Source organism: Bos taurus, chromosome 8 (genome assembly GCF_002263795.3).
Source record: "Bos taurus isolate L1 Dominette 01449 registration number 42190680 breed Hereford chromosome 8, ARS-UCD2.0, whole genome shotgun sequence".
In the NCBI taxonomy this organism is placed as follows: Eukaryota; Metazoa; Chordata; class Mammalia; order Artiodactyla; family Bovidae; genus Bos; species Bos taurus.
In genome coordinates, this window is record NC_037335.1 from 40614575 (window position 1) to 40630777 (window position 16203).

A 16203-nucleotide genomic window follows, 5' to 3' on the forward strand; every position below is an offset into this window, starting at 1 on the left:
TGGTTTTTATAATCCCTTATTTCTGCAATTCATTTTCTCTTCTCATGACCAGAAAAGTCTCATCTCTTCTAATCGGCATTTTCTTAGAGCATCTTCTTATCAGGATTCCTGGTGGTTCCAAAAGTGTGGTTCCCAGACAACAACATCATCATGACCTGGGAACTTCACAGAAATGAACTGCAAACCCACTGAGTCATCAGTTCTGCAGTGGAGCGTAAAGGTGATTCTGATGCATGTCCAGGTTTGAGATTCACAGTTAGAGGCCATCCCCCATTGAAAAAGTTTCATGTCCAGGTTTGAGATTCACAGTTAGAGACCATCCCCCATTGAAAAAGTTTCCTCTATCTTTTTTATATTCTTGAGAGCTAATAAGATACTGCTTTATATAAATAATTGGATTTCTCACTCCAAATATAAAACCATAATATAGATATATGGAAAGATAGCCTCTGTGTGCCATATAGATATACGGAAAGATAGCTCTGTGTGCCTCCTACCTTACCCATTTGATAATTCCTGGGTGGAGAATGTTTAAGAACCTTAAATGATCTGGAAGTCCTTTTCTTTGTCTAATAATCTGGGAGAGAGAGAAGGATACTAAACTTAAATACCATTACTGCATTTCTAAGCATATGGCCCTGCTTTGGAAATTTTGCATAAGGTCTTCAAGGACCTTAAGCAAAAAAAAAAGAAAAAGTCCTTGAGGCTTGTTCAATTTAAGAAGCACTTTGTAGAACCATGTCTAATCCCAGAGAAAACCAAATTAACTCTCACCACAAAGTTGTATGGAATCACACTCTTGGAAAACATGAATACTTGTTGTAGCTAGTGAAGAATTGCCTGCCTTTAACTCCAGAAGTAACCGTGGCCGTGAAATTCCTTGGAAAGACCTCATCAATACTCATGTCTGTAAAACCCTAGAGTAGTTGGTAATAGAAAGCAGAGAGATGTTCATGTCTACTCTTAGTAGAACATGTGGGCCCCAGATCACATTTTAACAATGAAAGATAAATTAGAAGTGATCACCAGAACTCATTCTAAGGTTTGATTTTTTTCCAGTTTTTCTTACGTGGCATGTGTTAGGTTAGTACCAAAATATCAAACATACCTTCCAAAGGCCCTGAGAGAGTTAGGCATTAACTCAGATAATCTTGGGCAGACATTCCAATGTGGCAAAGCTAAGGAGATTATAATTGTCTTGTTCACTACATGTGTTAAATGCTGCTTCCCTAAACTTAGGGTCGCTGTGCCATTTTCATATTCTTGGACTAAGAGCTGGACATGTGTTTGTCTCTTCATAAAGCTTTTTCAGTTCCAAGAAATACTGTTCTCTAAATAGTAACTTACTGATGTTTTGTATCTGTGTGTATGTTTTTCTTTCTGATCAGAGTCATTGTGCTGGCAACAACCAGCTCTCCACATGGGAAAGCCCGTTTGTAGTATTTGTCAGTTTCATAGTGTAAATGCTATCAATATGACGTCATTGCAAGTTTGGGAAAAGTAGACACAATCGGCATTCTTAGATTGGTGCAAGCCAGCTCCAGCACATCACTGGAATGTTTGGAAAACTGAGGAAAGAATAAAAAGAAAACAGAGGAAATAAATTCATGATACTGCCTTGAGGACAAAAACGATTTTTAATATTGAATTATATTTCCTTACAGTATTTTAGCTGTGTTTTAACATAATTGTTATCACTTTGTATACATAAGTTTGATTTGCCTTTGTATTCATGAATATCATCCTAATGGTTGCATAATATTCCATCAAATTGATGTAGCGTCATTTATCAGCTGTAATTAGGGCTTCCCTGGTGGCTTTGAAGGTAAAGAATTAGGGCTTCCCTGGTGGCTTAGAAGATTCGATCCCTGAGTTGGGAAGATCCCCTGGAGAAGGGAATGGCTACCCACCCCAGTATTCTTGCCCAAAGAATTCCATGGACAGAGGAGCTTGTCAGGCTACAGTCCATGGACTTGCAAAGAGTTGGACATGACTGAGTGACTGACACTTTCACTTTCTTAGACATTTAAGTAATTTTTCCTAATTTTTAATATTGCTATAAATAGTGCTGTGTCTCAGAGAAGGCAATGGCACCCCACTCCAGTACTCTTGCCTGGAAAATCCCAGGGACGGAGGAGCCTGGGAGGCGGCAGTCCATGGGGTCGCTGAGGGTCGGACACGACTGAGCGACTTCACTTTGACTTTTCACTTTCATGCATTGGAGAAGGAAATGGCAACCCACTCCAGTGTTCTTGCCTGGAGAATCCCAGGGACGGGGGAGCCTGGTGGGCTGCCGTCTGTGGGGTCGCACAGAGTCGGACACGACTGAAGCGACTTAGCAGCAGCAGCAGCAGCAGCAGCAGTGCTGTGTCTCACTAGAATGGTGAATATAAAGAATATAAATCTTTGTTCACTTTTCTGGCTATTTCCTTAAGAAATTCTAAGAACAAATAATTTCAATTATGAGTCTTAAGAAAGTAATCCTCCAAATCATGTGGAAAGTTTGTAACAATGTACACTCCAACCAACAGTGTTTTAGGATGCTTCTCTCACTCTACCTTCACTACAACTACCTCTTTTGTAAAGTTTTGATAATTTGATAAATTTTTTAAAAGTTATAGCATTGCATTTATTTCTTTGCAATTGTGCTGAATATTTTTTAGGTTTATTTTCATTTTTGTTTCTCTTTTTTTTAAATTTTTGTTCATGTGAAGTACTGCACAGTGAATTGGTCCCTTCGCAGGAGATCCTGCTGTCTACTTCCTCCTTCACTCATTTGATAATTTCTAGACTGGGCGTGTTTCGAAGCTTTAAATGATGTGGGAGGCCCTTTTCTAATCTACTCATCTGAGAGGAAGAAAGAGAGGGACACTAAGCCTGTTCCCTCTTTCCCCCACTTATACCTCGGCTTTTTCCTGTTTCTCTACTCCGGGCCCAAGACTCCCTCCACTCCTGCCTTACTGTTCGTCACATAATCCAGACACACCACAGGGCAAGCAAGTTCTTCCTCCATATGTCTGCAGGGCTCACTCCCTCACTTCTCTCAAGGCTTTTTGCCAGTGCCATCTCCAATAGACTTTCTCTGACCCCCCTATCTCAGGTTGCCATCACTTGTCTCTAACTCATTGTATTTCTTCTATCACTCTTCTCTATAGCATTTCTCACTATCTGCTGTGTTATATATTTTATTTGTTCATCATCTGCTTCCCCTCTAGAGTGTAAGTTCCATAAGACAGTATCTCTAGAGCCTAGAGAGTGTCTGCTGCTGCTGCTGCTAAGTCGCTTCAGTCGTGTCTGACTCTGTGCAACCCTGTAGACGGCAGCCCACCAGGCTCCCCCGTCCCTGGGATTCTCCAGGCAAGAACACTGGAGTGGGTTGCCATTTCCTTCTCCAATGCATGAAAGTGAAAAGTCAAAGTGAAGTCGCTCAGTTGTGTCTGACTCTTAGCGACCCCATGGACTGCAGCCTACCAGGCTCCTCCATCCGTTGGATTTTCCAGGCAAGAGTACTGGAGTGGGGTGCCATTGCCTTCTCCGAGAGAGTGTCTAATGCTCATTAAATAATTGTTGAATGAGTAAGTATACTCAAGTCCTATATCTAAAGGGTTAGTTTTATCTTGATGAAGGCAAAATCAACTTATATATTCCCTTTAAACAGAGAATATATATGTTTAAAGAGGACAGAAGATGATAACTATTTGTAATATCTGTGACAAATATATGTCTAGATTTTTAAAGATACTATGTTTTTAGACAAACAGAGGTTGGTATTTTTATATAACTAAATCTTCCATTGTGATTTTTTTCCATTCAGATTACACTTACAAAATTCTTTTTCATAAATAAATCACATAACTTTGTATCTATACTTTATTCTGATATTTTATGACTCTTTAATATATAAAGAATTTATTGTGTTATTGTGATAAAATGAAGTCTAATTTTTTTATGTACCTTACTGTTGGGATAGTTTATTGCTTGTAATGACGTTGGTTTTTCTTGTTATCATGTTCCAAAAAATCTATAGGTGTCAAATCTCAGTGGGCATTCTTAATTATCTCTAAGATATTTTCATCTTATTTTATCTCTGTATTTTAAAAACACTTTACAATATGGACTAAATATACTTGAGTTTGTTTTTGATATCACTACAAGTTCTGATTAGATACAGAGCAAATCAAAGAAAACATAATAGGAAGTTGGTTCCCAGAAGTGGAAATATCAAGGCCTGAAGTACAATCTGCCTCTAGCCACATTTTTCCTGAAACACCTGCCAGGTGTTATTAGAATTGGAAAGCTGACCCTTGTATTGACTCTCTAAGTCCAGTGCCTAACCTGTAGTTGTTACTTGATAAATATTTGTGCATGAACCTTAGGGCATGATATCCTTTCCAGAAAAAAGTATTCTGAGGAATAGCCTTCCTTTTCCATCTGTCTTCTGTTTTCTCCTTCTCTTAGCTGCGGTCCAGTGCAGAGCTCCATTCCGACCTGCTCACAGACTGCCTCACGGTGCAGCCCCTGCAGCCCTCCACCTCCCCAAGAGACGCTGTCGATAGGGCGGTGGGATGCTCCCCAGAGCCCGGGCCTGACCTCTATCCAGGTAATATCAGCAACTTCAGCAAAGGCAGACCCAACCACATCAACTGTCCTTGTCTAGGCCCTTGACTCTGGTTAAAGGGAATGCATATATGAAAATGCTTCTAAGATCGTCTGTATTTATCAGTAAACTGCAATTTATCCCCCCCCTGTCCTTCCCATCTGATTTGTCAGCAGACTGTTTCTTCTCATAAAGAAACAAAGTAAAATAATACATTAGCTCTTCTAGTCCTAGCTTTCTGCCAAAAGTTCAATGTACCCAACCCTCCCAGGTATCTTAAATTTATTAACTTTATTGAGACTCAAAGGAAGTCTTTCCCCCTTAAGCAGGTAACAGGCTGCCTGTGGATTTCTTAATGGAGCAGTCATTGTTGTCTTTGCATTGCAAAAGGAAGCCAGTCCCATATCTCTCAGAAAAAAAAATCACATCAGTAAATCAATTTGTAAGAATGTCCATTAGTGTTTGTCAACCATTGGGGGAGGAGGGATAGGATGGCACTCCCAGAATAGCTTCCTTCTGCCTAGGTTTGAATAATAGATGACTCTATATTTAGAAAAATGTTATGTATGCAGTGAAAAATGAGAAAGGATTATTATTCAATAAGGATATTTTTTTTTTCATTTACTTTGTTAGCCTGGGCTTTTGTGCATTTTCCACTCTGTATAATAGTGATGTACTGGTACAAACGTGGTTGGTTATAGTCTTCATATATGGAAAGCTCTTACTGTGCTTCATATGCTATGAATATGAAAGCAAAAATCCCACAACTCCACACTCCAGACAATGGGAATTTTCTGTTTTCTGTGAATTATAAATTCTACTCCCACCCCATCTGGTTCCAGCGCCAGGTTTTGGCAGCAGATTGCTTTTTCTTTTTAAACATACTAATAAGCCATAAAGAATGAAGGATTTACTGATGCATAACAGTGGAACAGGAGAAAGCCATGCTTGTATAACTTTTTAAATTTGACAGTTCTCAACTGATCCAAAGGCACAGGAAAGAGTATTAAGCAAATGTTTTAAGAGGGCCAGTCATCAAGACATCCCATATATGCAACGTTGTCCCAATGTTGGTGGCCCTTTATCAGTTGCTTTGGGTACTTACTCTTGGAGAAAACAAAGCCTTAGCTTTTGAGACCATAAGAAATTAGATGAAAGGTTATTTGAAAGGCTGACCAAGTCTGACAAAGGTTTTGAGTGCAGGTACACACATGAAATATGCCAGTGTACAATGTTATCAACACTCAAATATTTTGTATTAGATATATACATGAAAAAGCATGACTAGCTTTTGTTTGCACATATGTCTGTTTGATTTGCCAAACATTTGATATATGAACATTTATTCTCACACATTAAATTACAATCAGTTTGAAACAGCCTTTAGGCTATATCCCTACTTATTCAGTCCATAAATCCATAATCTTATTAAATACCTGGAACCCAACAATTAAAGAGACAAAATTAAACAGAAATCAATTGAAAAATGGCCCAACATCCAATATAAATAGTTTATGGTGAGGGGCTAGCCTTGTTGAGTTTAAACCTCCTGGAAATGGGTTTGGGAAGCCATGCTATCTTTGTCTATGAAAAACATTAGTACCTTTGCTGTATGTGGCATGCAGTATATGACTCACTTTCAAAACTCAGGAGTCACATTTGTCTTGTGTGGTTTTGGATGTCTGGTAGTATTGTTAAAGCTTTTTAAAATGGCTCTGTCATTCCAAACAGAATTCCTCTTTTTGTTTGTGATGCTTTTCTGCATTTGATCTTCAAAAAGAGCTCTTAGTTTTGAGCCTCTAACTGTGGCAGGCGAGCTGCCAGAGTGGACAAGGAGCCTAGGTTACCACAGCGTCAACAGAGCATCTTCACAATGACTCAGATTTTCTATGACTCTGGGAATATTGGGGACAGGCAGAGGGCCATCTTGCTTAACTTTGTTCCTAGAATTTTACTTCTCCAGTTAGCTTATAGCTATGAAAGTTTATCTGCCCTGCTTCTTTCTTTATTCCTGCTTCCCTCAGATTCTATTTTACTTTCTTTGTTCTTGACTTAAAAAAAAAAAAAAAAAACTGATTATATTCTGTGTTTTGCTGAGAAGGCAACAAACCCAGAGCAGAACAAGGCAAGTGGAAAAACTAAATCACAAAAATCTGAAGCCTTCCTTTTATAGTTCTAGAAATTTACTTGCCAGGAGTGTATGTTCACACCAGTTTCAAACCTATGCTAAAGATCTATGGAAAGAAGACAAATAGCAAAAAAATACCAAAGGAAAAGGAAACTGTTCATCAATTAGTTCAATGTAAAATCTGAAATGTTAAGATATTTTGATGAAGATTAAGACTTGGTTAAATGGCAAAGGGATTTGGAGTTATTCCCTTAACATTCTATTACACAAAATCAAGAAAACATTTTTTAAAGATTATCAAGAACGTATACCTATAAGTGCTAATAAATTGATTTATCATAAAATATTTTGATGGAAACCTGTTGAGTGTATATGGGCAAGGGATCAAAATAGTTTAGCATGAACATCATGATTTTTTAGAAGCCACAATGTCTGGGGACTTGTGGTTTGAAGAAATCATGGTTTTGAAATGGAAATTTTTAGTGGCTAGTAGAGAATGATTTATAAGATTCCAAGACAGGAGTAGTTTGCAGAGCATTAAGGTGAACAGGGAAGATGGCAGTTATGATACATACAAGTCTTGCAAGTTTCCTAACATATTGGCTTCCCTTATTGAAACAAACTTTTCAGTTGATAAGACTAAGTTTGATTGGAAAGGATTGCACAGTAAGACTTTTATTTCTTTGGAAGACAATATTGCCCCAGGTTAAAGCAGCCAAAAAATCACTTGAGGCCACACTGAGAAAGATTTTAAATTGAATTGTTTACTTGTCTTCTATTCTGAAAATCCCAGGGCTCCCCAGGCCTGCTCCTGGGTTAACGTGAGATTAATTTTGTGATCTAACAGGGAGGCCAGGGCAGTGATGAGTAATTCTCAAGGATGGCTCCTTATATTTCTGTGCTTTTGTTCAGAAGTTCTGTAACCCAAATAGATAAAGCCCCAGGCCAGCCTGTAAATTTAGGTGGTTTATGTGGTAATCTGAGGGAGAAGTATTTTATAGCCAGTAGATCAAGGTGTGAATGCCACATTCAAGGCTAAAAGCCTGTGTAGATCTTCTCATCAGCTCCCTCAGTGAACTAATAAAGTAGATAAGCCTACAGTTAGTGAGTCCTCAATATCATGGACAGCCTGGACCACTGCCTGGTCTTGGCGAGAGTCCATTCACGAATAAAACATGCTCTGTGGAAGAAGATCTGTCCTATGAGTGATTGTAAAAATTACAGCTCCCTCCAAACTAAAATTGTACTATAGACTCAATAAAACATGGTCTTTGCAAATGCCATTAACCTGAAAACATCATAGAGGCCAGTGTGCTTGTGATATTTGAGTCCCACAGTCCACCCATTAGGTGAAGAGCTAATACAACTGAACCAGGAAATCTACAAGAATGAGGGGATTTTATTGATACTACTTCTATTGGATTATTAAATATTTATGTTTTAGAGCCTATAAGTCCTATTGAATTATCCCAATTTTGAATGTAACTTTATAGATTTTTCAGGAGAAAAAGCAAATGTTCAGATATCATAGGGGACTACAGGAGGAAAATACAAGAGTTTCTTAGTGCAGAAATTTCTGAAGTCATAGCAGTTGATCCTCCATATTTGCAGATGCAGAATTTGAGGATACTGAAGGACTTCAGCATCCAGGGATTTTGGTATTTGTGAGGGTCCTGGAACCAATCCCCAAAGATGCTGAGGATACAGTCCCTTCCCTTCTTGGAGTACTGAAAAAATGAAGGCTTCTCTCTTGCAATACCATCACTTTTTGTAATAACTAGTACCATATTAAATCCATAGAGTATTTAGCATACTTCATGAAATAGTTAAGGTTTCATTTTAATGTAATGTTATGGCATATGTCTTAATGCATTTTCTACATTCTTGAGTTGAGGATATTTGCTATCTTGGGACAGCTTGCAGAGTTGTAGGGGCTAGAAATAGTTTTATATAAATGTGCCTCATATCGTCTAGTCTCAAAAAGTGGTTGTTAGGTCAAGGACTGTATTAGAATTGTTCCCAATAGGTTAAACTTTATAGGAGAATTGTGAAGATCAAATAACATGATCTATATACAAGTCCTTAAGAAGCATATTGCTTTATAAAAAATGCAATAGTTATTACTTGCATTATCTCAAAAGCACTCCTTTGCTTAGAAGTGACAAGAGTTGAAGAAAGGACAGAACTATTGGGAATTGGTGTTGGAGCAACACTAATGGCCCAGTACCAAGAAGGAGGTAGATGCTGGGGTTAGAAAGGATTTAAAGGGAAACATTCAGCAGTAAAGTCACTGGCAAGTCTCTGTGATGTTACTCTGAACTGCTGTCAAAATCTTGCATTGTTTTTGTAACACCTCTTGGGTCTGTGGTTCGTCCACAGATTGCATTGACTCCGTTGAGGGTAGGCTCAGGCCTCATCCTTCTGTGTTGTAGGCCCTGATAGCTTCAATTTCCAGCTTTGGTCCCCTGCTCCTGAGCTTGTCCTTTAGTACATGTCACATCACCTGAAAGACCTATGAAAATAGACTGCTGAGTTCCACCCCCAGAATTTCTGATTTAGTAGGTCTAAGTGAGTCACAAGAACTAGATTTTTTCTTTTTCCTAGCAAGTTCTCAGGCGACACTAGGTGCTACTTGCCCAGGGACCATACTTTGAAAGCCATTGTTCTGTATCATAAAGTGTGGGAATTTGACTTCTAGCAAAGCATGATCTGAATTTTGACTGGTGGGAGTTACAATAAGAATTGCCCCTAATTAACTGGATGAGAGGAATCTTTTCACAATGTATACATGTAGCTAATTACCATGATGTACACTTTAAATAGCTTACAATTTTACATATCAATTATACCTCAGTGAAGCTGAAATTTAAAAAGTACTAAAAAAATGAAGCGAATTTATCGTGTGAAAACTGTGATAGAAACCTGTCCACAAAAGGTGATTTTATGATATTGCTGACATGCTGTGTATTTATAATGATAAGTGGGATAATGCTACTCTGGTACTTACAGTTAAATAATTACAAAGATAATAAAACTGAGTCAAATAGTGGGGGGAAATTACCCTGTAGTATCTATTTCTGTTGCTTATTACAGAGACCCTATAGGTAGATATTGTGTGTCCTCCCACACCAGAACTATAATTGTACTGCTCATATTTTGGTTAAGAATGAGATCTTATAACCACCCAACTGAAGAAAATTAAATTCTGATTCCCAGCCAGCACAGGGCACATTTGTATGTATGCAGCTAAAATTAATGACTGTATGTTTGCAGGCCACCTAATTTGGTGCTTTAGTTTTCCATATCTGCTTATTCCCTTGTCTTCATGTTGCTTTTCCATGCAAGATTAAGCTGAATTATTTGGTTTTATAATATGCACAGGTTTTTGCTGTAAAAATATTTTTGTGAGTGGACAAAAACAATTCCATACCCTTTAGGGAGGTGGAGAAGGTAGTGAAGCTGGATGATTGTATCAACAGTTGTGTTCTCACTGGGTAAAGCCTAGGATTGTCTTTATACTATTATTTCTCCTATCTCGCATGTTATTTTATTTTGTTGGCATTCACATGGGGTGTGGGAAGGAAAGGTTGGCCCTACTTTGTAGTATACCCCAACCAAGTCTTAGGAGGTAGATGGATGGCAAGATGGAGAATTCAGGATAGAATTTTGGAATGAGGAGCTAGTAGCTTCTGTGATTAGGATGCTTTGGGCCAAACTTCAGGGTCCGCAGTTTTGCCTTTCTGCTCCAACTGAATTTACCTTCCAAGGAAAGAGAGACGAGGAAGAGGTAGTTATATCTCTTTCACGTGAAGAATAAAGAAAAAAGAAAGTGGACATTTTCAAGGTGTTTGTAGTCACGGTGAAATTTCTTTCTTTTTTTTTTTTAACATTTGTTAGAGCACTGAAAATAAATGTTAAGAAGAGCATAAAACCCCGAAGTGAAGGCCATCACTGCATTAGCTCAATATTACTTGTCATGTTTTGCTATTAACAGTAATAAGGGAGTATATTGCAGGCATTGTATAAAAAGGATATGTGGAATTGACCCATTCTGAGCCACCAACAGCACTGACTCCAAAGACTGGCTTATATGAAGTGTCTTCCTCCATAATGTCAGAGGATTATCTGCCCGTTCAGGTGCCCTGGCCACATCTTGAACCATTAATGCTTCTCTAACAGTAACCGTTGATTCATTGGAAGTTACAGCTGCCTTCCTGGGGCCTTAATTTTCCTACCTGAGTTTCAAGGCTGCTCTAGATTCACTTTCATGACATTGTTTCTAGTTGCTGTCTGAGTTTTGCTTCTTGGACTCCAATCATGTTCTTTCCTAGTGAACTTAGCTGCTCCTATCTGGCTTCTACTCTGACTCTCATCATCTCTGATTTCAGAGTTGAATTCCTACCTCACTTCAGTTCAGTTCAGTTGCTCAGTCGTGTCTGACTCTTTGCGACCCCATGAATCGCTGCACGCCAGGCCTCCCTGTCCATCACCAACTCCCGGAGTTCACCCAGACTCACGTCCATCGAGTCAGTGATGCCATCCAGCCATCTCATCCTCTGTCATCCCCTTCTCCTCCTGCCCCCAATCCCTCCCAGCATTAGAGTCTTTTCCAATGAGTCAACTCTTCGCATGAGGTGGCCAAAGTACTGGAGTTTCAGCTTTAGCATCATTCCTTCCAAAGAACACCCAGGGCTGATCTCCTTCAGAATGGACTGGTTGGATCTCCTTGCAGTCCAAGGGACTCTCAAGAGTCTTCTCCAACACCACAGTTCAAAAGCATCAATTCTTCAGTGCTCAGCCTTCTTCACAGTCCAACTCTCACATCCATACATGACCACAGGAAAAACCATAGCCTTGACTAGACGAACCTTTGTTGGCAAAGTAATGTCTCTGCTTTTGAATATGCTATCTAGGTTGGTCATAACTTTTCTTCCAAAGAGTAAGCATCTTTTAATTTCGTGGCTGCGATCACCATCTGCAGTGATTTTGGAGCCCCCAAAAATAAAGTCTGCCACTGTTTCCACTGTTTCCCCATCTATTTCCCATGAAGTGGTGGGACCGGATGCCATGATCTTAGTTTTCTGAATGTTGAGCTTTAAGCCAACTTTTTCACTCTCCACTTTCACTTTCATCAAGAGGCTTTTGAGTTCCTCTTCACTTTCTGCCATAAGGGTGGTGTCATCTGCATATCTGAGGTTATTGATATTTCTCCCGGCAATCTTGATTCCAGCTTGTTAAAAAGTCATGGATTTATAATCTTTATTGGAACCTTTCCCTGGGGATTTAATAAACAGCCCATTTCCATCTTATAGGAGAGACTACAAAAAGTAAAGTACCCAGTTGACCCTTGAACAATACAGGTTTGAAGTGTGTGGCTCCATTCCCACATGGGTATGTTTGAATAGTAAATACTTCCATACTACACAGCCTGTGGTTGGTTGAATCCTCGAATGTGGATAAACTGCAGAGGCGACTGTAAGTTATACAATACCTGCAATGCTCAGGGGTCACTTATATTCACTATTGAAAAGGGAATAAACTCTCATTATTGCACATAAAGGTTGTTCCTCGTACACATTCACAGGGATGCTTATCAAGTTTTCTGAGAAATGGACTCACTTCAGGAAAATTCATTGCATCCAGCTGCGCCAGAAGATTTTGCAACTGGTCAAACAATGATCTAGGTTCCATATTTCTGAAGTACTAAGGCAATTGGGAGTTCTATCTACACAAAAGGAAGAATGGACAGTATTTAGTGTCTCTTTTCTTAAGTTACATTATTGGTCACATTTGTACAAGCCCCCTGATCACTGTGTAGCCAATCTATGCTCAAATAGGACATTTATAAGTAGAAATGTTACTTCTTCCTCTAACTCAAAATAATTTCCCTTTTACTGAGATCAGTTACTGATCTGACGTACATTAAATGGCATACAGAATGCTTAAAACATGCCTAATACACAGTCAATGTTCAGCATCTGTAGTTATTATTGTTACTTTTATCCAAATACTAGAAAAATATATCTCTGTAAAGCAGATAGAAAACAGGTGCCAAAAATTACCCACCACTCACATTATTTAAGAAATGGGGAAAATATGGAAGCCTGAACAAATTGGAAATTTAATAAGCATCATTCAGTAGAATAAAAGAAAAACAAAATATAATCCTTTATATTTTATATTTCAATAGTTTGCCCAGTAGTTCATATAGTGTTTTTAGTTAGGAAAATCTACTATAGTTCCGTAGAGAAAAAACAAACTGGAATCAGAAACCCACAGATTCACTTAGGTGGCAATGCCCCCAGAATCACAAAGTCAAAATTGTGTTTTGATGAGTACCAGTATTTGTGTATTCAAAAATAGCATGTTTTTTTATTTGTTTGTTTTGTTGTTTATAGACAGTATGCTATTGACAGAAAGAATGTGGGGCTCCTGAGCCCCCATTCTACTTCTCTGCTCACTGAATGTTTGCTTTGTAAATGCTACATTTCCTCTTTGTAAAATGGTGATAAGGTTACTGATTTCATAGGACTGTTGTGAGAATTAAGTGAGTTCACATATAAGAATTCAGTACACTGCCTGCAGCTGGTAGACAGATAGTCAATTGGTGCTTTCTTCTTTTCCTTTCCCTTTGCTTAAAAGCTTAGGGAATTACTCACAAACCAAGCCTACGTCTGTGACAGGGACTAGGAGCTCTTCTATCCATTCCTCTTAGTAGTGGGTGCTACTACTTGGAGTTTAGAAATTGTTGTCCTAAGATAAAGTATTTCTTCCAAGGAGAATTCAAGTCAAGTTGAGGACTCATAAAATTCCGTATTCTAAGACCCCGCTTCAGATCTATACATTAGACATTTTTTTCAGTTGCCATGAAGTTTAGAAGTATACTTAGGCTGGTCATACAGAGTGTTGATAAATGTGCCTGGTTGATAAATGAACTTAATCAGCATTGAATCTGTGAGGGTGAAGTAGGTGGAGGAAACAAGAAATAGGATTGATGGCTTTGACCAGCCAATTGTATACAATCATCGTGTTGGCCTTGCTGAGGTATAACCTTGGTCCCTTTTGATATCATTTTGTAAATAGACTCTCCCAAATGTGTCATTTTTCTCAAAATACACTGCAGGGTGTCTAGAAAACTATTTTTGACTATTAGCTTATCTCAAATTTCATTTCCATACTTCAAAAACAGTCCCCTAGACTTTTCATGAGGGTTCTTGGTAGTTAAAATGCGACGGCTAATGTATTATTACACTGGGCCAACTCTGGCCTGCCTGCCTTCTGTTTTTGCATGGTCTAAGAGCTCAGGAGGGTTTTAAGATTTTACATGTAAAATATAGAAAAGACTTTTAGCCTTTAGGTGAGAACAGTTGCTCAAAGAATTGAGGACATTGCCTCTTGCCCGCAAAGCCTAAAATGTTTACTCTATGATCCTTTATGGAAAAGATTTGCCAACTCCTGCTTTATATTTACTTCTGGGACATTCATCAGTCACTTAGAGAGATCAAGGAAGCCTGTGACTTCCATGTATTTCATCATATTTTGTTTTAAACGCCTTCCAGTACATGTAGATTTATTGAGCCCTTCAATATTTTATATTTAGCAAATATTTTAGTAGTTTTCTAGATAATAAGTTTGAAGAGATTTTTATACAGCCCAGTGCTTAAAACAGGTCACAGCAGAGCTGTTTCAGTTGAAGGGATCCAGACTACTTGTACTGCCCTTTGCCTAGCACCCCGAGTCCTCCCTTGGGCATTCTGTGGAATACCAGATACAGTGGTTTTCAAATGAAGTTATTACCAGTTAAGTCTTCATGTTGCAAGCAAATACCTGCAGATTCAGCTTGGGCTGTGTTGGGAAGGTGGCCCAATATGTTGGTAAGCCCTCTCTAATGTGGCTCCCCCTTAGGAAGAAACTGCCAGAAGATGGGCAAGATTTGGTTCTTGTTCTCATGAGTCCAGAAATGACAGAGCCATGTGATGGAGAAGTCACAGTTTAATTCTACCCAAGTCTGTTTTTCCTAAAAAGATAAAAGCCTCAGCCCCTTGAATACTCGGGATTAAGTTTCCTAAAATCTGGATCTCTTGTTGATATATAAGTTAATGTCCAGAAGAAAGGCAAAAAGTGTAAATACTAAACTTTAGAAACCCATACAGTCACCTTCCAAAAGGAAAGATACTTTCTTCCTCAAAAATACACCTTCTAGCAGCAACAGAGATGCTTGAAATTAATATAATTGAAGATTGAACCCTCCATTCCACAAGTAGATAAAAGCCTTTAAATTCCTTGAGAGAGATTGTATGTGGGCATAAATTTAGGATAACATATAAATGACTTATCAGAGCCTTTTCTTGCAAGTAAAGTAGAGAAATCTGAAGGAAAAATGGGAACAGTGTCCACTTCATGGACAGAGTGTGGAAAAAGAGAGAAGGGGATTTTCTGGAGTCATAACAAAATCAATTCCTCATCTATGCAGATTTTCCCAGGCTTAGAGACAGTTACAGGCTTTGGTTCCCCCACTACAGCACAGTTCCCCCAAAGGGCTATTGTAAAAAGGAGAGGTTTCCTGGGAGAGTTCAGAGTTGGTGAATCAGCTCTTGAGTTGGCTAGAATATTGCATTAAAAATTAGATTGGCTATCTGTGCTAAAAATCTGTTTCCAGAAAGCATTCTCTGTGAAATGTTTTCAGAGGAAACTCGAGTGAGTGGAGTTGTCTTGGCAGTATCTGAAAGGGAGAAACATCCTTTATGGTCAGCATGTACAGGTAGGAGATAGCTAAGGAATGAATAATGAAGAGTTGGAGAACCCAGTATTTTTTTTTTTTAACTAAAACTTCAGCTTTTGTGACAAGTCAGACTTTATTTCCAAAAAGAAAAAGAGATGAGGAACATTCCTGTAAGAATGTCCAGGAATGGTCATCCATTCCTGCTCCATCTTTCTTCTTTCTGCTAGCTGACTATGTTCAGAATGGGATAACAATACACAGAGGCAGTACTGGATTTTTCACGGATTAGTCTGAGTTGTTTGCTTGTTCAAGTTATTTTACTGACTTTCTGTGTAACTAACTCTCTGCAAGTGAATAAGTATGTAGGTTGGGAGGTGAAGGAAAGAAGGCTAAGGTATGAGATTTGAGGTTTTAGCTATGTCATAAATTGTCTCGAAAGACCGAAGAGGGCTGCATGAAATGTTGGTCCCAGAGCATTTGAGAGAGCTGCCAGATGCTGCTGTTCGACTTGTAACTAACAGTCTTTGTTCTGAAATGCAGTTGTTTCAGATGCTTTCCCTAACATGAAGTTAATTACACCTGGTATTTCAGAAGGCTTGATGGTAACCTTTGGCATTTACATGGATGACATCAGCTGTTATCTTCTAGTTGTATCCTGTGTATTCCAGAAAGGCATGTAAGCATGTATCCTCTTCCAAACAAATAACGTCTTTCCTGGCTATAAATCCAGCTGCATGATGTGGAAATGTAATTGGG

At 38.7% G+C, this 16203-nt stretch overlaps 1 protein-coding gene and 1 non-coding gene across 5 annotated transcripts in view; both read left to right on the top strand.

Moving 5' to 3' along the window:
• Nucleotides 1-16203, top strand: part of GLIS3 (GLIS family zinc finger 3) — a 504978-nt gene that overhangs the window by 421582 nt on the left and 67193 nt on the right. For all 4 annotated transcript variants that reach the window (XM_024996132.2, XM_002689612.6, XM_024996131.2 and 1 more), the window contains one exon: nt 4459-4600. In XM_024996132.2, coding sequence (XP_024851900.1) covers nt 4459-4600 — 142 coding nt within the window. The remainder of the gene's footprint in view (nt 1-4458; nt 4601-16203) is intronic.
• Nucleotides 6219-6292, top strand: MIR2470 (microRNA mir-2470). Its single transcript, NR_031003.1, has one exon. It is a non-coding gene; the product is annotated as a microRNA mir-2470 (primary transcript).